Source organism: Myotis nattereri (genome assembly GCF_964212035.1).
Source record: "Myotis nattereri genome assembly, chromosome: 7".
Classification (NCBI taxonomy): domain Eukaryota; kingdom Metazoa; phylum Chordata; class Mammalia; order Chiroptera; family Vespertilionidae; genus Myotis; species Myotis nattereri.
Genome location: NC_138082.1, coordinates 12,782,346 through 12,807,934, shown reverse-complemented (window position 1 = coordinate 12,807,934; position 25,589 = coordinate 12,782,346). Strand labels below are relative to the sequence as shown.

The 25,589-nt window shown below is 40.2% G+C and overlaps 1 protein-coding gene across 1 annotated transcript in view; it reads right to left on the bottom strand.

Moving 5' to 3' along the window:
* The window catches only part of PARD3B (par-3 family cell polarity regulator beta), a 907,405-nt gene that overhangs the window by 256,138 nt on the left and 625,678 nt on the right, over positions 1 to 25,589 (bottom strand). Inside the window, exons 17-18 of the mRNA XM_081095604.1 lie at positions 18,243 to 18,446; positions 17,297 to 17,534 (exon numbers count right to left, since the gene is read on the bottom strand). Of these exons, the coding sequence (XP_080951730.1) occupies positions 17,297 to 17,534; positions 18,243 to 18,446 (442 nt within the window). The remainder of the gene's footprint in view (positions 1 to 17,296; positions 17,535 to 18,242; positions 18,447 to 25,589) is intronic.

Here is a 25,589-nt window from a genome sequence, read left to right as displayed (position 1 = left end):
CTATTTACCATCTCTTTCAAGCATATTGTGCTAAACTCAGTGGTTAATGAGGCCTCATCACAAGGATGAGATATTTGCACCTTTTGAAGAGGTTTTACTTTTGAACTTTCATTAACAGTCAAAGAAATACACCTCACTCTTGGAAACGTGTACTCATTTGTCAGAAGTCAACGCTGACTTAATTTAGATTTTTAGATTACATGGTGATAATATAGCCCACAAAAATAAAAGTGACATAAACTGGTTTTCTTGACTTGTAATCATATTTGAAATTATTACCTTCCTTGCTGTATAATTTCTAATTTCACTAATTTGAGGATAACTTGAGGCCAGCTCTTTACTTTTCCCAAATACAGGATAAAAATGACACAATGATGCAGTCCCAACTTCAAAGTAAGTTTAGGGGTAAAAGGTCATCAGGTTTGAAAATATTCTCAAAGAATTTGGACAAATTACGCAAGCATGCATGCAAATATACACACACATCCATCTGGAGGGAAATAAAAACAGAGAAAATGCTTGAGCTAATGGGTAAAATGTTAACATCTGAGGAATCTGGATGAAAGGTTTTGTACTATTTTTTTTGTAACTTTTCTACAAGTCTAAAATTATTTCATAATAAAAAGATTTTAAAAATCTAAGTAAGTTCTGAGTTAAAAAGACATAAATGGGAAAAGAGATCAAAGAATTTATACACATGGTACATAAGTATGCTCTCAGACACAATTAGTATTGGCCTCAATCTTGTAAATCAACAATCAATACTCAAACACTTACATTGTTTAAAGTCACTGGTCTATTGGCAAGATGCAGTAATATACATTACAAAAACCATCATCCCTAAACGATAGTAATGTTTCAACCACAGCTGTCATCAATTATTTAAGACTTACTTCCTTAAGTAGGTTCATAGGCTAAAAGGTAAGATTGGCAGAGAGAGGAGTGAGAATTCTGAAAAGAGAAGCAAAAAATAATTTTATCCTAGTAGGAGAATGCTTTCTGAGCAGTCTAGAATCCTGTGTGTATACACATAAGGGACTATTTTCATCTGGTGGCCTATCCACCAGATAGAGCAAAATTTTAAGACTGCCTAACAGAGGAGGCTTCTTCCCCCCTAGGCTGTGTATGCCAGCAAAATACAGGATCAACTTATTGAAATATTGGCCCAGCTAGACTTTCTTCCATTAACAATCAGTTGAGACACATTTTTAAAGCAACAGCTTAAATGAATGGCTGCATGTCTGTAATAATTTTGACTTAAAATGTCAACTGTATTTGAGATGCCATGTGCATTTAATCAATGTCTCCACATTGTAAAATAAATATGCTTCAGTGTGACTGCCGTGCCAGTCATAAATCATAATTCACAAAGACAAGAACATTTTATCTTCTCTATTGATAGTTGTTAATGACAATACTGATTAAAATGGTATCTGCCTGCCATATTATTGTTAAACAGCTTATTAGAATTTCTATTACATCCTATCACCCACCACTATTTCTCTTTATGCTGATGCATCACTTGTGGAATAAAACATGATAGTTAGATTTAAAGTTTAACACTAAAAATGCAAAACTGGAGAGCAGAGCTGCACAGTAGGTTTTAACCTGTATTTCCAAAATTAAGAGCATTCCTTCTGTTATAGATTCTATTGTTCAAAGGACTTATTTCTTTTGGGATTAATACTTGAGTTTTTTTCCAGATGAATGAGTTGGATTAAACACCCCCGCCCCCCCCCCCCCAAACACACACACATACACACACACGAGAAAAAATATAAGTTGCCATTTAAAAGTCACATTAGTCAATGAAAGCAATTTCAAGTACAAACTAATTGTTAGCTACTCTTTCTAAAATGGATTTCTTGGAATCAAGAATTAGCTCAGCAATCCATTGCTGAATGCATACTATGGCCCAAGAAGTAAGCAACAGCAAATTGTAGTCAGATATTCCCAACACCATAGGACCACTGGGAATGGGAATTCGATAGAGACCCACTAACTAGGATGGGTGATGGCTAGAGAATTCACACAAAGGCATAGAGTCTGACTTACTGAGGACAGCTAGCTAGTTTAGAAGTGGTCCCTTCAGGCATATTTCATCAGCAAGACAGGCCATGGTAGTGAGGAGAGCAAGTGACAGATAAATACTTTAAAGTCAGGTAAGATACATGAGGCTCAAGAAAAAATGTCCTGTAACTAAACTTATGGGGCTGGAGATGGAGCCAGAGCCAGTGTACTGGGTGTGACCTATCAGAAATAAGTTCTACTATAACAGTGCTCTAGCCTAAGATTAATGGGGTTTAAAGTGGGGACTACATGGGACTGTGGGTTCTATGCAATTCTACCAAACAGACCTCAGAGTAGAAACCAGCATGTTAGGGAGGTAATATTTGGTTGAGTCGCGATTGCTCCGAGCTCCACAGGTTTATTGAGTTCTGTAGTTGGGGTGCCAGTTGTCAAATGTGAAGAGAATGTATACAAAGCTAACCAGGGTCAGAGGAGAGACTGCTGATAATAATTCTATCTCTGTGTTTAGTTAAAAAACTAGGACCAAGAGGGGCCAGAAAATTGGGTTACAATTATGAGAAGATATGAGGAGGTGGCAGTGTCAGGAAAAAGGAGGTAAAGAGGCAGAGGTACTAGGGAGAACACACTATTCAAAAGACATGATTCTTGTACTCCAGGTGGTTACAAAACCCGTGGAAAATACCAAGATGATCCTGACCAGCTCTCAGGCAAGTCTAGAGTAATCAGACCTGGCCAGGGCCTTTTCCATGAAGTGTGGCCCGAGCATGTTGAGACCAGGAAGATGCTGGATGAGATGAGTGAGAAGGCTGATCAAAGGATTCTCCCTGTCAGGGGAAGGAGTTCAGTCAGCCTGAAGGAATGAGAATGACCTACCATGCCCCCACTTCTGCATTTGTTGCAACAATTCCTTGGGCACTTTGCTTGTTTTTAACAATGGAAGCATTAGCATCTGTATAAATGCCTAGATTTTTTTTTTTATTACTTTACACACGCACGCTCGTGAGTGTGTGTGTGTGTGTGTGTGTGTATGCGCGTGCGCCTTGTGCACGCGCATGCATATGAGTTTCTTCCTTCACTTCCTTCCCCTCAAGTCACAATATAGGGAAATACACTGTAATTGAAAAACAAAATTAAGGGGACAAGATAGGATAAATAGGAAAACTATTCTGATAGCAAGTGCCAATTAACTTGCCAAAGAGTCTTTACAAAAGTGTGTCAGTAATCATATGCCTCTAGACATTAAATACCCTAGTAGAATGGGAATAAGGGAGGCCTGACAGAGACCTGGAGACGGCATCGTAGTCTGGGGAAGAATGTTTGGGTCAGAGTTCTAGGAAATTGGTCAAAGCCTCCCCTTTCATTTTACAGTCCATCTTCATCATAAAAGCTTTTCCTTCACATACTCTGAAAATTCCAGGAGGCAGAAGGAAAGCAGAACAAATCTATGATATTGATTTTCTACTATACATTGACTAGAGTTCAAATTTAAAGTGAAAAAGTATAGTCCCTGGGGAGGGAGAAACCCATCAATGGGAGAAACTAATATGAAAAGCCCCAGAATTAGGGTTTTTACTGCTCACTGGTGATTTTGTCTGTAATCAGAGTCACACCGTTATTTCTGGTTGATGTGCCTCTTGCTCTCTCTTTCTTGAGTTTTAAATTATATATTATTTTAAAGGATTCTTTTGTTGGCAATTGGGGTGCTGCTTTTAGTCATTCTCTGCTGAGACATTTCTACTTTGATTTTTGGAGCTTTGTGGCTTTTTCAGATACAAAAATGCATTAGGAGACTAGATGGCAACTCAGGTGAATGCAAGCACAAAACTAAGATGACAAAAGAGCTCACTTACTCAATTTTCTTTTATACCTTCCATTCTATTATACTTTTTAAGTTTGTATCATAGACTTTTTAAGGTTGTGGTATCAAAAATGATAATTACTTTTAAAATATTTTTAAATTTTCCCCAAAATTTTATGTCTATATAGTAGCACATAAACAAAGGATGGGAAGGGAAGGACTAATCACCCTGGGAGTACTAGGGTGACTAACTGTCCTGATTTATTTACAATTGAGGAGCTTCTCTGGGCATGGAATTCTCAGTGCTTAACTCAGGATAAGAAGGTTACCCTACTGCAGACCAAAGGACATGCTGAGTATGAATAAAGGGGTGGGAAGAAGTAGGTTTATAATAATAATAATAATAATAATAATAATAATAATAATTACAAGAATAAACTGTTTCATGTACCCACAATTATAAACCTACTTTTGCCCCACCCCTGTATGTTTAAAAGCCAAAGTTGTCATATATGCCTCTAGTTAAATTTTTGATTTTGGCAAGTTAAATGTTAATAGTCTGGGTGATTTCCCTCAATTCAGTGTCATTTCACTTGTGAAATGGACTTTTTAGATAACTAACCCTTATCTATTTTAATCTACAGACACATCTACACTAGAACCATTTCTAGCCGATGGCCAAATAGTTGGTGACCATAAAGACAATTTATCTACCTACTGCAAGTGTATACAAAGTACGAATTTCCCAGGCAAAGAAAAACATCCATTCAAGAAGGCAGTTACACAGCTGAGTTTACATATCAAGACATCTTACTATTCAGTATCTTTACCAACTATGCTACAAGTGGCTTAACCATAGTTTTATGAAGTCAGGGATGTTCTGGTTACTTAAAAGGAGCTTAGTCAATTTTATGTCACCTTAATATTAGAACATCTATGCCCCACCACGTTTTGAGGAAAGGTTACAGGTAACATGAGAACACATCTGACTTGTTTATTGTGGATATCTTTGAACTGAGCATCAGGATTGCCACTTATTAGGCAATCAATCAATATTTGTGGAGTGAATGAAAGAAGATGTCAGAAAAAAAGTAATAAAATATAGGTTGTATTCTTATCACAACACTAGAGGCCCAGTGCATGAATTTATGCATGGGTGGGGTCCAGCCGGCCTGACCCCAATTGGGGTGGATCAGGGAAGGCCTGTTGGGAGGAAGAGACAGAAGGAGGTTGGCCAGCTGGCCTACCCCGATTGGCCTGTCAGGGCCTGGCTGGCTAGGGGGAGGAGCTGTGGGCAATTGGCCGTGGGCCCCGCCCCCAATTGTGGGGGTAATTGGGGGCGTGGCCGGCCATGGGGAGGGGCCCCACCCCTTGATCCACCGGTTCACTGGCTGGTTTGCTGGCCACAGTGGGCGTCATAGTATGACCGTCGTTCATACTATGAATGACCGTCGTTCTGGTCATTATGGCATTCTGGTTGCTGGCTTTTTATATATACAGATACTTTTCATGTAATTAGCAGTTGCTTGCCCAATAATATTGAATAAATTATTTCAGAAAAGATTGGGGATACTCTACTCAACCTAGAAAAGCAGCTTGGAAAGTTGTTGAAAATTCATTTATTTAAAACATGCCTGGAGTGGATTTTTTAGGGGTGCAGAGGGAGAGAGTACTTAGAGGGGATACATCTGAATTGCAACCACAATTATGGTCACAACCTCACAATTTAGATTTTAACTGTAAACCCTACTTTCATTGCTAATAATCTCCTATTTATGGGTCATCTTAATTAGATAGTGAGCTTAAGTGAAGGGTTCATATTGTATATTCTTTCTTGGCTTCCCCAGAGGAGCATTTAATAGATATTCAAGAAATGAACTGGCTGACACATTTTTCATATCATTTTCAATGATATTTATCCTTCCTACTTTTAAAGTACTTTAGGGAGGTCAATTCCACAACCTGTTCACAAACCTCATTCCAGTGCTTAACAACTATCTCTTTTTTTATATATAACCTCATTTTTTCCCCCTGATCATGATTTTGGCCCATTTTCTCTAGCACTGTCCTCAGTGGAGATGGGTAACAGCTGGTTACTACTACCAGTTAACTCATCCTTCAACCTTTTCTTCAAGCAGAAATTAAAACATTAATAATAATTAACTCCCAATGCAGTTAACCCTCTTTCTTGTTTTTGAATCACTTCCACTGTTTTCATTATTTTTAATACTGTTTTCTCGAATGACTAAAGGGCACAACACTTTAATATCCAAATAAGTCTATTCCAATTAGCACACCGTATAAGCCAGTTAGTCAATCAACAAAAGCTTATTAAGGGCCCACACTAAAAAGCATTGTGAGGAGGTCCCTTTGCTTAAAGGAATTTACAACCTCACTAAGGATATGAGACAGACATGTAAAAACCACACTAAAACCCAAGCCGGCCCTATGGGAAGCAGTAAATGAGAAGACAAAGGCTATAAGAGTTTTGATGAGAAAGACAGTAATGGGGGTCAAAAGATTCCTAAAGGAGATAGGGCTGAGGGTGGGTTTCAGAAGCCTAACAGGACTGCAAAGAGAGAGAGGGGAGGGAGGGGAAGAGAGAAGAGGAGGGAGCAGAGAGGAGGGAGGTCATCTTGGCGTTTTTGTGCATGGGTGGGTGCCATCTTAGGGCCTCACAAAGCGTGTTCTGGGTAATAGTAATCTGGTTAGACTGGTTGTGTATGCAGAAATGAACAGTAAAAAACAGTGATACAAAAATGAATTGGTGTAAAAATATAGAGAGCATTAAATACCAAACTAAATAGTTTGAACTTTATGAGTTAATATTTCCCAAATAGCGGGTTCCTGGGACTGGCTGCATCAGAATTCTCCGAGATTCCCAGACCCCACCAAAATCTAATGAAGTAGAATCTTAGACGATAAGGTTCAATGATCTTCAATTTTAACAAGCTCCGTAGATGTCCCTAAAGTACAGTTGGGTTTTTGAGAACTACAAGGTAATTGGGAATCATCTTAGCTCCTGGAGCAGAATACTATGCTATGTGCCAGGCATTTTCTATAGATATAATCTCATTTACACTCTAAGCAACATTATTAGGTAGATGCTATTATTATTCTAATTTCACAGAAGAGGAAATCGAAACACAGAATAGTTAAGCAGTTGCTAAAGATTGCGGGGCCAGCATACATCAGTGGTTGAGCACCTATCTATGAACCAGGAGGTCACAGTTCAATTCCCAGTCAGAGCACATGCCAGGGTTGCCAGCTCGATAGAGTGGGGGTATGCAGGAGGCAGCCAATCAATGATTTTATCTCATCACTGATGTTTCTCTCTCTCTCTCCCTCTCCCTTTCTCTCAGAAATCAATAAGAAAATCTATATTAAAAAAAAAAAAAGAACCAACAGCTAGAAAGAAATGGGGCTGGGATTTGAACCTAAGGAGAATGACTCCAGAGGACTTCCTCTTTCCCACTGTGCTCTATTGCATTTTAGTGCAGAAGGTGTGCATTAAAGGTCTGATAACAATGAATGAATGATTGGCAGCTATGCTTAGGATGAGCTGGAATGATGAAAGGGAAAAGGAGAAAAATCAGGTAGGAGTCTATTGAAACAATCTAATTATAAATAACAAAGCCTATGATTAGAGTGTGGCAGTGGAAATGGAAAAAAGGCCCAGATGTAAGAGATAGCATTTTGTGAGTATCAACAGGATTACCGGGTGAGGGAATGTGGGAATGGGAAAAAGGAGGCTCCCAGATGTCATGGGATTCCTGGCAGGGCCTCAAACAGAACTAGGAAAGTCAGGATGAGCTGGTGACTTAGATGGGTGAATGATGAATTGGATTTTAGACATGTTGAAGCTAAGGGCGAGGCAGGGCCAACATACAGAAATGATCAGGAGCTAGCTGGAGAAGCAAAGTTGGATTGTCTCCAAAATCCTGGTGGATATTATTTAGCATGGTTGAGATAATAGTCCTGGATGTGCAATCCAATAATATTTGTATATCTCTGATCCATTTTTCAATTTGTGTACCTCTTATATCTGTCCATAATTGTTCTGGGAAGTCTCTTTCATATTCTACAGAGGAAAATCGTTACAGTTATTATGCCAAAGATTCAAGTCGTTTCCCTTAGCTATGAACCATCTCATGTTATTAAATTGCTCTTTCATATGTTGACTTAGGACAAGAAAAGCCAGTGAATGGCAAAAATAAAGAAGTATGGGTTCTACAGGGTGTGAGAAGTATACACAGAATTAGGCCTGGTGCCAATGCATTACTAGATGCTAATACAATAGCAGCAATGATCCAGGTGGGTCTTGGTATTATATCAGTTCAGTGTCTGGCTCCAGACAGGCTGTTCACTTCTCAATGTCTCACTCATTATTATCTGCAAAGTAAAACTACTACCTGCCCCATCCATCTCCCCTGCAACTTGAAGATGGATGTTAGTAAATTACATGGACATTCTCAGAGAAAAGGTGCTACACAAAGAACTAATTCCATTTTTCCCCTCAAGCAAATTATTAAATCTATACATGTCATTATCTAATAGTATTATGTAAACATCTTACAAGGACATGACATTGTGCTGGATATGGTAAAAAGCAAATTAGGCAAATACAGTCCCAACTTGAAACTTATGAGTATTCATATATGTGAATAAAACTGTTATTAATGTGTTTTATTAGTTACTTAAGATCAGTATGCAAATAGGTCCATTAGGAAATCTTTTGCATTTTTTTAATCCAGCATCTTAAATGATTATATTTTACCTCAAATGCTAATAGAGTTTATTTATTAATCTGTATCTTCCACTTTAGCACCTGTGAAAGTTCTTTTTAGCATAACATTTTTTCTAAAAGTTAAGCCAGTGTTTTTCCACTGGACTTTTATTCTGATCTGTTAACAAATCTACATCTCATTATCCAAGAAAAGTAATGAGATAAAGGGGTCTATTCTTCTCCAGTGCTCTTTCATAATCCATATCAGTGTTAATGGGAGCTGTGCACACTTATGAAAAGGAGAAGAGAACCTTAATTAAACAAATAAGCCTTTCAGCTGATAGTCTACGTGATCATGTTCACTGTGATATGTATGAGAAAACCATGTTGCTTTGGACAGCCATAAACAGAGCTCCAAAGCAATCAAGATTATATACGCAGGGAGGGAAGCTGATGGAGAGCAATCTGATTTTAAAATGATTTTGAAAACAAGCTACCTATCCATTTTTACACTAATTAACTCCATCTATGCCCCTCGCCCCTCCAACACATTAAAAAACAGAATGGTAAACAAACATTTGCAGACATGTTTGACAGCTGAAAAAAAAAGTAAGTACTAACTGTCAGTTATAAAGATAGTCATGGGGATGCAAAGCACAGCACAGGGAATACAGTCAATAATGCCATATAATAAAAGGCTAATATGCAAATCGACCGAGCAGAAGAACCACTGCCACTATGACTTGCACTGACCACCAGGGTGCAGACACTCAATGCAGGAGCTACCCCCTGGTGGTCAGTGTGCTCCCACAGGGAAGTGCCGCTCAACCAGAAGCTGCTGCTCAGCCAGGAGCTGCGAGCCGAGCAGTAAGGAGCAGTGAGCAGGCAGGCGGTAAGGAGTGAGGGGTCCAGACTGTGAGAGGGTGCAGGCCGGGCTGAGGGACCCCTCCACACCAGGCATAAATTTCATGCACTAGGCCTCTAGTATTATAACTATGTATGGTGTCTGATGGGTGCTAGACTTATTGGGTGAGCACTTTGTAGGTGTCACTATCTTGTACATCTGAAACTAGTATAATATTGTATGTCAACTATAATCAAAACAATTTTTTAAAGTCAGACACATAAATTTCTCATGACATATATCCAATGGTCCCAAGATATATGCCCAAACTTATAAAAGAATGTTCATAGCAGCATTACTCATAATAGTAAACAACTGGAAATATGTCTAAATGTCCATCAATGGATAAACAAAATGTGAAATATGCATACAATGGGATATTATGCAGCAATAAAAAGCAATGAATTACTGAAATACACTACAAAATAGCTGAACTTTGAAAGCACTATGCTAGGTGAAATAATTCAGTCATAAAAGACCACATATTACATAATTTCTTTTATATGAAATGTCCAGAATAGGCAAATCTAGGAGAAATAATTCAGTCATAAAAGACCACATATTACATAATTTCTTTTATATGAAATGTCCAGAATAGGCAAATCCACAGAGACAGCCTGCAGATTGGTGGTTGCCTAGGGCAGGGCCATGGGTGTGGAGGGTAATGGAAATAAGGAATGTACGCTAATGGGTACAATGTTTCTCTTGGGGGTTATAAAAATGTTCTAAATTAATTGTGGTGATGGTTGTCCAACTCTGTGACTCTATTAGAAACCACTGAATTGTACACTACAAATCAGTGAATTGGGGTAGTACGTAAATTATATATCAATAAAATTGTTATTTTAAAAAGTAGATATGAGCCCTGGCTGGTGTGTTCAGTGGTTAGAGGATTGGCCCATACACAAGGGTCTCAGATTCAATTCCTGGTCAAGGGCACGTACCTGGGTTGCAGGTTTGATCCCCAGCACCAGTCAGGGCAGGAGGCAACCAATCAATGTCTCTCTCACATGGATGTTTCTCTCTATCTCCCCTCTCCCCATCCCTTCCTTCTATTCTCTCTAAAAATCAATAGGAAAAATATCCTTGGGTGAGGATTAACAAAAGCAAACCAAACCAAACAGAAGCTAGCTGTTTTCTACTGAGAGACCATGAAAGAGATTTGCAAAATCTAAAAGAGAAGTGAGTGAAGTCAGACACCACACAAACTCTGGGTGGTGGGCACTGCCACAGCTCATTTGTCTGTGTACTCAGCCCATCTGAGGAGCAGCCCATCTGTTTCGGGGGCTTCTTTTAGTTAGGAAATAAATGCCAACCAAACGAGCCTGCATTTGTTTGATCCCAATGTAATCTATACTTTCTAGTTCCCATCCTTGCATCTGTGTCCATGGTTTTATAGCCCTTGTCCTCTTCCCACAGGCACTCACAGTCTCTGCTTCATGCTCTCCTGTTCACAATGTATTCCTATTAGGGTGCTAATTGTCCTCTCTGGTGCTTAGTTGCAAATGAACAAAAGCTAGGATGTAGAATACATAAATATATAAACGTTATCAGCTATCACACCACTGGGTTTAATGGAAGTCGATATCGGTATATTACACTCTCTACTTTGCAATTCTATTATGGGCTCAACACCACTGCTCATAAAATGTAGCATTCTAAGCCTGGACCTGTGATAATAATAATGAAAAAAAAGAGGGGGGGGGGTGGGTCACAGCTCTTCCCAACTCGAAAGAAAAATTAAAACTGCTAGGGCACTTTGCTCAAAGGAAAATTGGTAAATTAACAAAATGAAGAAACAAAATATGGATGGCTCCTAATGTAAAAGAGAAAGTAAATAATTTAAGATAAACTGTGAGGTGGGAAAATTCAGTTACCAAAGAGACAAAAAATGAACCCAACAAAATTCTGCCTTTGTTTTAGTGTCTATTTCTTTTCCTCTGCAATCACAGAAAGCAGGGAGGATGACTGGCTGTACTCACAGCAGCCTTCGACAATGCAAATTATTATTTTTTTGCCAAAGTCATATATTTCTCTCAGGCTCAAAATACGCAGCCATTTTACCCTGATTTGCAAGGCTCTCTGTATTCAATGTATTTCTATATCCAGCCTGAACCTGAATTAAAAGCATTGCCCTACTTTGGCTTTCATTTTTCATCTGAAATTTCATGTTTCAAACTGGCCTCTACTTCATGAAGCAAAGTACCTCAGCTCTAGCCTGTTGATGGCCTTTTGCCTTTGGGGAAATGACTGTAAAAATTTCATGGCCTGGCTACATTAGCTGGGTTACACTTCATACCCATAAAGTTGAAGGGATACCCAGACATTTTACAACCACTATCTAGAAAGAGGTAATGACAGGCACGGCCACATTACATTTATTGTACACGAGACCTGTAACTGCCATCATGGGATCAAGGTAAAGAGGGGAGATGTATGACAGATGTCATACTCCCTGGAGTATTCAGTCTCTATCTAACCTAATTTAAAAACCAAGTCAAAATGTATCTTTATGGGTAATGTATTACCAGACAACTTCCAAGGCAGCCCCATGAAATAACTATGAGCCATGCATTAAGAACCTTAAGTTCAAAACCCAGTTATACATTCTGATCTGAAATACATAAAGAAACAAAAAAAGAGAAAAAAAACCCCACCTGTTTCTCTATTTGAGTTCATTTTCTATGTCTACTCAGCACCATCAAGTGATTAGATAACCTCTGAAAATAGTTCCCAGTTCCATTGAGAAAGGGGCAGGCAAAGCTTATAAAGTATAAATGATTGAATGATTTTACCTGTCATTACTTATTATAGTTTGCTATGCAAAATTATCCAGGCTAAAGAAAAAACAGCATGCTCATCTGAAATACAAAATAGTGATTGGGGGGGGGGGAATTGAAATGGAAATTGAATGGGCATCAAGTCAAAGGCAATAACTGATGTTCGGCTATCTGGGATGGGGCCCTGGGGAAAGAGACAGGAAGTAAAGCCTAGCAAGTCAGGCTGACAGCTTGCTTTACATAAGTTGTTGAACTTAAACATCACAATAACTCTGAGAGAATGTGTTGTTATCCCCAATTCACTGATGAGTAGACTGAGATTCAAAGGGATTAATGAAAGTCTGGAGATTGAAGTACTCAGAGCTCATAAGGGACAGATATTTAACTAGGTTAGGTATGAATTTGGCGGTGGTGATGTCTGTGTTGTTGTTTGTGGTGGTGGAGGAGGAGGAAGAGGAGGGTGAGAGTGAGTGTGTGTATGTGTAGGAGTGTTCTTTTCAAAAACTCACAGTATAGTGCCATCATATAGATTTGCCCTAATTTCAATAAGGTATATAGTATATTTTAGTATAAATCAAATGAACATAGATGCTTTAGATTTGCAAAGCTTAGAAATAAAAAGCTGATGCCTCTAGATTTTTAAAAATACCTTTGTCATCAGGGCTCATGATTTATGATTTGCTGTGTAGACTCTGAACCTTAAGGCATACATACATTGGCTCAGTTAAGAAGTTTCAATAAAGAATATTCAACTGATGGGCTAGGAGGAATAGAGTTGATGCAAATAGCCGCAAACCAAGCTCACTATTTAGATTAAAGACCACATTTCTTCAGAACGTTTACTTCAGGTATAAAAGGGCTTTGTATACTGAAACAGACACAATTTTTACACTTAGCTTTTTGTAATGGCTTCATGTGAAGCTGGTTTAAAAATAACCACCCCATACTAATATGTAACAGACAATTTTTTTAAAAAAGCAAGCATACAGTGATTTGGCATCAGTACCACAGTGTGCAAAGTTCTGATAACATATCTGCTAAAAATTCAGCGTGGCCTGGGCAGATGCACTCGGTTACCTGCTAAGACAGTTACAAAGGGTGAGATGACGCTGTCCCTTCTGACTTCTTACCCTCTTCATAGCACCTACTACAATCTGAAATCATCTCAACTATTTTGAGTTAATTGCTGACTCTCTCCCCATCACTGGAATGTAAGTTCTGCAAGAGCCGTGCGTGGCACAGAATCAAATGACTGCTAATCCCCTTGAGCGGACAAGGGCCTGCTTTCTCCCAGAGGTCTCCTAGGCAAATGGCTCACCACTTCCTGGGAAATGCATTGTTGTAAGTAGTTCTCATGGTTATGCAATATTTTCCTTATTTTTGTTTTAAACTCAAGAAACTTAAAAGTTTTATTTCTCCTTCCTTCACTATGACAAAAAATATACCATAAAAGTAGGGATTTCATTGCTTATGCCTAGTGTCTAGAACACTGCCTGATGCAAAGCAGGCCTTTAATAGAGTTGAACAGCTGAAGAATAATTATTAATGTGCTTGGCAATGAGTAGGCATTCAATATATGTTGTTAATCAAACAAATAAGGGCAAACAAAATTTAAAAGCAGAGATGAAATCTCTATTGACACATTTTACACTTTGTTCTCAGTTAATCCATTAAAATGGAGTTCACTAGGCACAATTCTTTTGAGAACAAAATCACACAAAAATATACAGAAAAAGGTACTTGATCAACAATATCAAGGTTTTCCATTCAGTTGATAATTCAAAGGCTCTTGAAGTGAGTGGCCTATAATTTGAAGAAGATAAAACAGCAGCTATGATATAAAAGAATGGATTTTAAACACAAATCTAAGGCAGAATTCAGTTTAAAGAATATAAAGATTGACAAGGTTATTAAATAATTGAGAAATCAGACACTGATTCCTGGGTTTTTCATTCTAGACAGGCAAGATTTTGTTAGTCAAAGGATATTTCTCTTCAGTGCTTAGGAAGTATCTGGTAGACCCCAGGAAGGTGGCTTAAGGCTGATAGCAATGGGCGTGTCTATTGAGAGGTTTGAGCTTCATTCACTCTTTGGCTACAAAGAGCCACAGGCCACAGGGCAGTGCCATAAAGAGTACAATGCCTAAAGGACACCAAACACATAATGGAGGAATCTAAGCGGTTTGAACCCCTAAGGTTCTCTTTCAACAGCAGGCAAACAGGATACAGGGAAACTAGCAACGTGGGTGGGTTCCAGCCCTGCCTATTTTTCCATGGTAATTTATGGCCTGTGTAAGCAAGCCATGGCTGAATCTGCAAGGTCATTCTGAAATCATCACAGAATAAGCATCCTGGGCCCAGACAACACATGCAAAGACATGAATTAATGAGATCCGCCACAATTTTTCAAAAGGATCAGGAGTAGGTTAAATTAATTAATCAGCTGCACTGTACCACTTCCTACATATCACCAAGAGGAGTGGATCAGCCAATATCAGAAAAGCATACAACACAACCATTTTTACAAGCATAGCCACGGCCAACATATTTGCCTTCCACGATGCAAGGCGTGGTGAGCAGAAGGAAGCAGAATTTCAGTCCTCACTCAGGCCCTTGGCCAGGAGCCACCGTACATGGTGCAAGTACACAACCTACATTAAAGCCCTAGGTTTGGGAAAGTGTCTGTGAAAAAAGCTAATGGAAAAAATAATACATATTTAAACCACACATCTAACTCCTAGAGAACCTTAAAGCAATCAATCTTTTTTAAATAAGAAAGAAACTAAGTCAATAGCATCTGAGCAACAGATGAGAATTAAGGCAAAATCTCTTGGCTAATGGTAACAGCTTTTGTGTTCTTTGTTGTTGGGAATGTGCATGTAGCAGGAGCTCCAATATGCTCACACACTCACATGCAAAAGGCTATGGAAAACAGCAGTTGCTATTTTTACACCAGAGATAAAATCAAACACCACCTTTCAGATCTTAATTTTTACTCAAATAGTAGAAAGGAACAAACCCTGAGTTGCTAGATGTCTGAAGGATCTAGGAGGCCCTGTGATTTCTAACAGAGGAAAATATAGCACATATTGAACAACAAGAGAAGCCGGCTCTGTGTTATGGGCAATGGAGTGTGAACCTGCCGAATCCAATCATCTGAAGTAAAATATCAAGTTAAGGCTTAATATAGTAATATTCTAGAAAATGGGAAGCTCTGAGAGTTTTTTATATTTATAGACGACTCTAGTTAAGCCTCTATAGAATTTTTTTCCTGATCAATTACTATGACATTAAAGAAATAGTAATAATTATGATGATAATTATATTAGTTTTCTATTGATGCTGTAAGAAAGTATGACAAACTTAGTGGCTTAAACAACAAAAACAGGCTGAAATTAAGGGGTTGGCAGGTCTGTGTTCCGTTCTAGAGGTTCTTCAGAGAGAATCCATTTCCTTCATATTTGGGAGATTTGTCTACTGGTATCAATCAGTATTATTTGTGTCCCCTAAATGTCATGTATAGGAGTTTATGAGTATGTGAAACACAGAGTTTATTATTGTTATTATTTGATTATTGCACTATTTTCCATATGGAAAACTATCATATATAAACGATTGAACAGAGAGGATACTTAGGATATGTATATGAATAACAAAATTCAAATGAAATTTTCCGTATCTGTGAGAAATTTCAGTTCAAGATCCAGACACTGAGAACATCTGATGACAAATACCACTCAGCATCGCTAAGAGAGAGCTCTCCTAAGGGTTTAATATGAAGGCCAAAGTGATTCATCACCTATCCCCTCCTATCACTCACCTTCAGACCATGGGGCAGAGGGTAGAGACTGAGAGAAAGAGAGGTTTTCTGTGATCAAGGGAAGTAATGAACAGGGGCGTTTCCATCTCTCACACCAACAAAATTAATGGGGAGGTTGCAGAAATCCCCTCTGAGAATGTGAAGGCAACTGCATGAAAGGAGACGGTCATCCCACTTCCTACAGATGTGCTTGGTGACTTGCAAACATTTGCTGATCTTCCCCAGCATGAGAGCATTCCAGGGAGAGTTTGGCACGTGGCCTTCGAGTTGGGGAGGCAGAGCCATGCCTGAGTCTGCCCTAGAGAATTTTGAGGGTGCCAGGCTGGATGGGCATCCTGGAGCAGGGTGTAGAGGAAAGGGACCGCTGAACAGACTGTACTTCTGGCATTTGGAGGCACAAGAGATCACCTGTCCAGTGAGCAGAGTGGATGCTGTAGAGGAAGTTAGGCTACGGCCATCTCGGACTGTGGTGGACAAGCTGGGGTGAGGAGGAGGCCCCAGGGCTGTGTGGTCTGAGGTCAGAGGGCCTCAGGAAGTCAGTGAGAAAATGAAACTCCTATGTCACTATTGGTGCAGTAGGGAGCTCCCTGAAAAATGCACAAAAGTGGCCCACAAAAGGGCACCCAACAGCTCCGTTATACCAGGTACAACCAGTTAAGTAAACCCCTATCCTTGTTGTAATAGTGCCTTTCCCTCCCCCTCCCCCAGGACCCCCCTCCTCCTCTCCTCATCTCTAGCTGCAGACTGAGAAGCAGGTGTGGTCCTGACACCAACCCAAATGCAGGGGTTGTTTTCGGACTGGACCTGCGACCATGCCTAGTCAACGGAGCAATTGCACATGAGACCTGGTCTCACACGTGTCAGGAGAGCAGGTATGCCAGCCTCTAGGGAGGGGGGTGTGGTTCATCTGGTCAGTCTTCTTTATTCAAAGAGATTGTCCTAAAGGTCACAGTTAGGACTCACATTTACTTTATCCGCATAGCACTTTGGGACCGAGGGCTGCGGGAATTGCCCACGTCTTTGACAACAGATATAGAATAGCTTCCTGTCATCACCATGAGTTTCTGAGCCACCCAAGAAGTCTCCTTCTGCATCCGCAGAAAAGGAGCAAGCGCGTTCTCAGTTTAAAGTTGTATGCATGCCGCTAAATGCACACACATGGGTGATTTCACCACGGGATACGAACAAACGAACAAATGAAAACCAAAACCAAGTTAGCCTTCAAAGCAAGGCCCTACCTCAGCATGGCACCAAGCCCCTTCCTCTTTATCTTCCTTTCTGGATCTTCACTCTCCTCCTTCTGCTTCTTCTCCTTGCCTTTCGCTTTGCCCTTTTCCTTCTTCTTCTCCTTCTCTTTCGTCTTTTTGGCTTTCCTGGCTTTATTCTCCAGGTCCTCCGGCTCAGAGTTCCCGGGAGGGGCCGAGTCACAGTTCAGGGCTCCGTGGCCAGAGTGAGAGCTCCTATCAGACAACCCGTCTGTGCAGAGACAAAATATCAACACACATGGTCAGGGGCACTCCGTGTTAGCGTCCCAAGAAAAGTTAAAATGCAGGACGCAGAAGAATGAATAAAAGCGCCCTGCAGGCCTACCCTTCCAGGGGCCACTGGTACCCTTTGAAGAGACAACCACCTACATCTGGTTTGGTGCAGGAGTGGGAGGTGAGTAGGAAAGGCTTGATGCACGGGAAAGCAGCCTCTCTCTGAGGGCCAGCTTGTTCACCTTGATCGGCTCAGAAAGAGCACATGCTGGGCAACAAGCAGGGGGAGTTATTCCCAGGAGAGGCTTTTGAGCACAAGATAACCCGGCTGCTTCCACCCCATTAATGCAGTCGATGGGGGGGGGGGGGGGTGTTGCTGCTGTTTCTAATGGCTCCAATAAGAATGTCAAGAAGCGCAGCCGGAGCGCTCCCGCCTTCAGGGGGACTGCCAGTTGGTCCTCGCAGGAAAGTGACAGCGAACATTTCTTTCGCGTCTGCGCAGTAGAATAAATTGCACGCTGCCTTATGCAATCTCATGTTCGTTAAGCCAAAGGGCAAAACATATCAGGGAAATGAATTACTTTTAATATCGAAACTATAATTGGGATCCTTAAGTCAGTTTCCTCCGCAGTTAAGCACACGCTCTCGCCCGCGATTCGTGGGTAATGACGGGATGAAGGAGCCCTTGCAGGAGGCATGGCCCTACCGTCCAGGTCCTCGGGGCCGTCGTAGGACTTGTCGATGGCCGCGCGGAAGCTCTCGTTGCAGCCGCGGCCGCGGACCATGTGCGGCCGGGGCCGGTGGAACGGGAGCTCGGTCTTGCGCACCTCGGCCACCGCCGTCTGCAGGCTCTCCAGGGAGCTGGACTTTTTCAGTCCCAGAGTGGGGCCGAAGTCCTTGCTGGGAGACTCTGGAAGAGAAAGGCAAACGGTCACCCCTTTCCTACGAGCAGGGTGGTGACCTGGCAAGGTCTGCTGTTCCAAAGATCTCTCTGTTTGGGCATCTTACAAAAGGGGCGCTAAGCGGGTGGCAGCTGGGGATCAACCCCGGCTTTGCCTCTTGCTGTGATTGTGAGCAAGTGGCTCGACTCCTTCGAGCCTTAGTTTCTTTTGTATCAAGTTGTGGGAAGATTTAAAATGGTATCATATATAGAAATAAACATGTATGTGTATATATGTGCATAGGCACACGCACACATATATATACATACATTTGAAAGGTTATAGCGGTCTGCAGAGATTCCATGTGTGAGAGTGTGTACATGACTGTATGTGCCTATGCACACACGCACTCTGTCACATATACCTACACAGAGCGCCCAACCTAAAGGATGCTGTTCTCCAGCACCCATCTCGAGCACCCCCATACCCTGTAGCTTTTATTACATCCATCACTGCTTTTATAATTATTAAGTACCCTACACACAGAAATCAAAGAACACTAAAGCGATTGCAATTTTTGAGATTAAATACTTTACCTTACTCTGGTGGCTATTAGTGCATGGTGAATACAATTTATTTAGTCTCTAGATAAATAAAGCAAAGCGAGAAGGAAAATAACTTTTCTGTGTGAATGCTTATGGTTACAAATTATTTCTATTTGGGTATTTACAAAGGGGCAGCTTTTTTATGTAATATAATATTCCAAAAAGAAATAAGCAATACCTAAAGAGGTTTTAATAATTTGTGTTCTGATAGACACTATTTTTCATTTGTACTGTTTGCCTTGCCCGGTATCTGCCTCCTTTCCCTCATTCCCTCCCACAGCCAGGCTCCCCGTTGTCCACAACAGGGGGAGGCTACACAAATACCAGCGGCACAGGCTCACTTTGCAGATGGAAAGAATCCTATCAGGGCTCTTTGCCACCAGGGCCAGGGCTCACGATCCATTCCAGTTACGAAGGAGATTAAGATGACCAGGCTACACTGGCATTACTGGAAATAAACTCCTTTGCAGGTTTTCAGTAGCTATAGATGGCGTGCATGTTCAGGGGTGTGTACATAAAGTACCCACACTTCAGTGCCCAGCGCACAATAAGGCTCTCTGAACTATGATCAGTATCTTTGCTCTTTTACTGTGCCCACCTTTAATACTAATTGCTTCACACAGCACTAAATAATGCAAAGAATACAAAAGATGTAATGCTTATACAAAGATGAAATGCCTACATAAACACACATAACATTAAAAAACAACACACACCTTTCATAAGTTCTGAATATATTAAAAATAGTCAAAATAATTACAATAATGCTGACAGCTAAGGATGCATAGTCCTGTTCTAAGTGCTTTGCCTGTACTACCTTACTATAAGCCTAATAGTTGTGCTACTGCACTACTGTTCGTCCCATTACAGATGAGGAAACTGAGGCACAGAGCAGTGAAATACTTGGCCCAAAGTTACACACTGAAGTGTCAGAACTGGGCGCTGTCCTGCGGCAGCCTAACTCCACCCTTTCCGCATCACACTGCCTAATGCCATTTGGTCTCTGCTTTCTTCCTGATGATGGCCAAGCTACTTCAAGTGGCCTCCAGATTCCTCGTCTCTAAAAGAAGAGCATTAGTTTAGATTAGCCCCGAGCCTAGTCAAGCAGGCAAACTGCAAAATTGGATATATTTTTACAGTTTCATCATTAACTTTCAAGAGGCAATTTTGCACTTTGAATAATACACATGATGACAATAAACACCGCATTTCATGGAGTGATAATGCATCCCCAATAAATGCAACAGAGATGAGACTAAGCAAAAAACAAAATCCCAATAGATTTCAGGGACAAATTTCAGGTACTACTTGCAAGTCATAAATACTGAGAATACATTCCTACTAAATCCAGAAAGGGAGATGTTTCTTATATTCACAGGAAGGAAGGTAAGTTGAATAAGCAGAAATCGAGTAAGGTCATTTCTGACAAGAAAACAAAAAAGCAACATGGAGTCTTGGGGTACTGAAGCAACAGTAAAAGCTTTGGAGTTTACAGAAAATATTTTACACCATCAAGCCTTAGGGATGTTTGATATGAAGTTTGGTGAAAACACGGAGATGAAAGTGTCTGAGAAAGCCTCATCCTTCTGTTGACAATAGTAACCATCTTTTATTTATTAATTGCCATCCAGGAGATTATATTGGAACCCAAACTGTAAGTATTCACATCAACCTCTAGCAATAAATTCCAGGGAACATGAAAGTGAATAAATCATCCAAGAGAGAAGGCATGTTATCTAAAAGGAGCTCATCTGAAGCTTAGCGAGAAGTTATATTTGAGAAGGAACAAATACATTGCTGCTCATTCGAAGAACACTGAACATTAAGGATTCATGGACTTTGTAGGATTAATAGAGCCAGCAATGAATTCACTTTGTTTTTTCAAAAATGTATACTTATTGTTGAAAGTATTACAGATGTCCCCTTTTATTTCCCCATTGACCCCCTCCCCCTTCCCTATTCTCTCCCCACCCCCCCAACCAAGCCTACCACACTATTGTCTGTGCCCATGGGTTATACAAATCCTACATAATAAAAGGCTAATATGCAAATTGACCAAATGGCAGAATGACTCGTCATTATGATGCGCACTGACCACCAAGGGGCAGACGCTCAATGCAGGAGCTGCCCCCTGGTGGTCAGTGCTGGGAGCGTCACTCAGCCAGAAGCCGGGCTCATGGCTGGTGAGCACAGTGGTGATAGCAGAAGCCTCTCCTGCCTCCGCAGCAGCACTAAGGACCCCTCGGGGGATATCTGACTGCCCGCATGAGGGCGCAGGCTGGGCTGAGGGACCCTTTCCCCCACAGTGCATGAATGTCGTGCACCAGGCTTCTAGTATATAAGATTCATTTGGTATAAATAGACATCACAAATTAGAAGCATCAACTGATGTTGGTCCCAATAACAATGTGGCACTCTTGGATGCAGTACATAGTAAAACTAAAGGCAAAAAGGGTGGTTGAGTCCTAGGTTGTAATGTGGACTCAGGGGTTTTCAGGCTTGAAACAAGTGTTTATATTTATTCCCAAGGAGTAAACAGGATGTAGCAGTGGAAGAGAGACTGATGGTAAAGAGGAGAATCCAAATTCAGGAAGATTTCTACGAGGATTTACAAGTTCATTGATCTGATGGAACTGAATCTCCAACTGAAAGGGGAATCTGATATGGACCTTGACCAGGGCTCACATTTCCTTTATGTGTCAGAAGGCTTCTAAGGAGACGTCAAGGTTACTGGTTGCAGGAGGGATTCTTATGTCAATTGATGGGCATCAGCACTCAATTGCAACAGAACCTTTGGAAAAAAGTACCCTGCCACACACAGATTTCATGATGTACAATAAAATGTTATATTCAATCCATCTTTTGTACTCCTAACCTCACCAATTCCAGCTGAGATTCACATTGCATTGGGAATTCCATAGCTTTTAGAATGGGAAGATTCACCATCTATTTTTAGCCTAATTATTCACCCAAATATTTTTTCTAGGCTCCCACTAAAAGAAAAGGTCTCTTTGAAGGGATAGTATAAAGTAAATAATTAGTCACAATAAAAAAATCTCAGTCATTCTATCCCACTGAAGTCATCCTAAAATATGATCACTCCTCACGTTTTCATCTGTAGCTGATATGATATTGGCTGTGGCTGAGTTTAAGCAATTGTCTGAGAGAGTGATCTATGAATACCCCGTGTTATCAGTCATGGGGTGGACTTTGTCCAAATTTGAGTGTTTACTTGTCCCACTTTGAGCATCTACAGAACTGATCTGAGTACGACTGCTCAGTGACTTTCAGGCCAGCGTAGGCTAGGTGCTCAGGCCAAGGAATACATCTTCCAACACTTAGCAAGAAGGCTTTATTTTGTAACCTATGATTTCCATGCCCAGTGACCATGTTCTCTGAGATCCTGATAAACTTATCTCACCATCAGAAATATGAACCTGACATACACACACTTCTCATAATAAATGATGCAACAGTTATCAAGGTGTGAAAAGAGGGATCTTCCGTGTCAAAAATAGGCGGCATAATAAAAATATACTGTAAGTTCCATGTGCCAAATATTACCTTAAAATAAAGGCCTCCTAAAGAAATATGATTGTAATCTTTTTAAAAATTTATTTTGAGAGAGGAAAGGAGAGGGAGAGGGAGATAGAAACATCAACAATGAAAGAATCATCAATCGGCTGCCTCTTATATGCCTCCTACTGGGGATTAAGCCCACAACCTGAGCATATACTCTGACTGAGAATTGAACCGTAATCTCCTGGTTCATGGATGGATGCTCAACCACTGAGCACACTGGCCAGGCTGTAATCATTTTTTAAAAAGATGTTATAACACTTTTGAACATTCTTCTATTCTCAAATGAAGGGGACTGCCTTGACTTGGTCCCAGAAGACTTCCTTATATAAAGGGGAATTTCAGGGTCATGTCTCCTGGCCCCACCCACCCTCAGACACATCCACTACTCCATGCCATCTCAGAAAACAGTGTTATGAGAGAATGGACACACACCAAGATTAAAGATTTAAAGGAGTCGTGCCACCAGTTCTCCCGTGGGTATTAAAAATGTGAGGAGAGGGGAGTTCAGAGGTCCTGTGTAGGTGGAGAGGGGTCACTACAAAACAGATTCTTAAAAGACTGAGAAACCACTGCACCAGCCTTCCAGCTACGAAGGCTCACTTCACCGGTGAAACAGAAAGTCCTTCCTGGACGACTGTTTGGATGTGAACCTCAATTTCTCTGACTCAGACTTAGATTCCTGCCCCTGCACTCGGGCTGGAACTGCTGCTGGTTCCTTACAAGGTTCGTGAATAAGATAATAGAGAATAAAACAGTCCAGAGAGTAGTGGTTCACAGAGAGTGATTAGAGGAGAGGCTGTGGGAAATCCCAACACGCCCCACTCTGCTACTTATTTCTTGAGTTACTGACTCTCTAAGCCTCAGTTTTGTGATCTGTAAAATGGGGATAAGACAAGGATACAAGAATGCCTGTCACATGGTATATGCTCATAAAACACTGATGGTAATTACTATGACTGTTACCCTAAACATGTGGGTAAGTGAAGGCCCAGCACAGTTCATTTGCTTCAATCCACCATTGCATTCTCTTTTAAAAAATATATATATTTTATTGATTTCAGAGAGGAAGGGAGAGGGAGAGAGAGATAAGAGAGAATCACTGATCAGCTGCTTCCTGCATGCCTCCCACTGGGGATTTATCCCACAACTCTCGGGCATGCGCCCTGACTGGGAATTGAACTATGGCCTCCTGGTTCATAGGTCAATGCTCAATCACTGAGCCACACCAGCTGGGTTACCACTGCATGCTTAAATATAACCATTCCTTCCGCAAAAGCTGAAAAGGGCTTCAAACAGATATACTTCCTTTACTTTTTAATTTAAAAGTTGAACCTGATTTTCCCCCCCAAATAACTTCTTACACTTTTCCATCTATTTGTCACATATAGAGGCTATTCGTGGGAAGATTAATGATGGGGCCTTGGTTGCCCTTCCCTTTAGGCTATAATCATTTAATTAGTCAGAGGTTTCATTGGCAATGTTTGAACTTCCCATTCCAGCATTAAAGTCTCACATTAAAAGAATGCCTTAATCCAGAAGACCAGTAATTGGATCTTCCATTATTGATGAAATTGCTTCCAATACATTCTTATTAAAACATAGGAAATTGTTTTGGGGAAGGTATTCACTTTCAAATACATGGCAAGTTTTTCTCCCAGCTAGAGCTTAATAATTAACAAATATTTATGATAAATTAACAATAACGTATTAATCTGCTCATTTCAATAACATCAATGGTCCTTAAGGCACTTAGTGGAAATTAATTAAGCTAGAGCCCCTCCCTTGAAAATAAAGGAATTGTGCCCAGGCATCAATTGGGGACCAAAATGATTGCAATGCTAACCAGGGGTCACAGCATGAAACCTGAAAAGGCCAGGAATTCATCAAGATAGCTTGCTCTCATTATCAATTTGGCCTTTCTGTATTATGAGCAATGAACTTGGGCAAATACAATAGAAATGCTTTACTTGCTTCATGGGGAGTTGTGATGTGAAATTAATAGCCTTAAAACTCTTTGAATGAAAAATTATTATAAATTCCGAGTAGGAAGTCACAGCACCATTTTATTCATTAACATATCCCACTTTGTCTTTTTATTTTAGATTACACTTACTGAAAATTTTGTATATTTGATTTTTTTAGTAGTTTCCCTAGAGGCAAAATGTCTTATGTGCTTTAATAGATATCATTGCAAATCCATTAGCCTCGAAAAAAAATTCCCCATAATATTCAAATGTATAATTTCCCAAATTGTGTTATCTGTGCTAACTGTGTCCATAATGGGACTAATTACTTTCTTGCCTATCTCAGTATTCCAAATATTGATCATCATTCCAAGCTTATCACAGTGCCCCATTTCCTAGTCATTACCACAGGGCATAAAGTAATCTGGCTTATACATTATCTGCTGTCATTTGGGTCTCAGTTCTTTTACTGGTAATTTCTAAGTTCTCTGGGAGCAGAGTTTTTTCTCTTAAGCCTTAATAAATTCCAGGGTCTTTCATCATTTCCTGAAATTCACGTCAAAATGTTCAATAATCAACTTCTCATTAAGATTCATATATTTGCATAATCCCTCCTCTGCCTTCAAACATTATCTATTTTAAAGTGAAAATATCTAGAAAAAAATATGAGAAGATTAGGTGAACAAATAAAACTAATGCTTCGATTGTGTGTGTGGTCATGGCTCTCCAAAGGTCTTTAAATCTTTGCCAAGAGTTGCTATACACTTTAATTTTCATTACTAAAGATTCCTTCTTTTAGATACTGAAAGTCAAAATCTTATGCCATATTTTGATTTCTTTCCTGGACTCAAATTATGTTCAACAAAAATAACAGTGAATCTATCACACTGAAAATATTCTTATGACACTTTTCTGTCTTCTTTTATTTTGTGGATAACAAAATGGCTCAACTTCACAGGTAAATTATTTAAAAAAAATATATAGCCACATCTCTGGGTGGATTCTGTTAAGGTAACTGAAG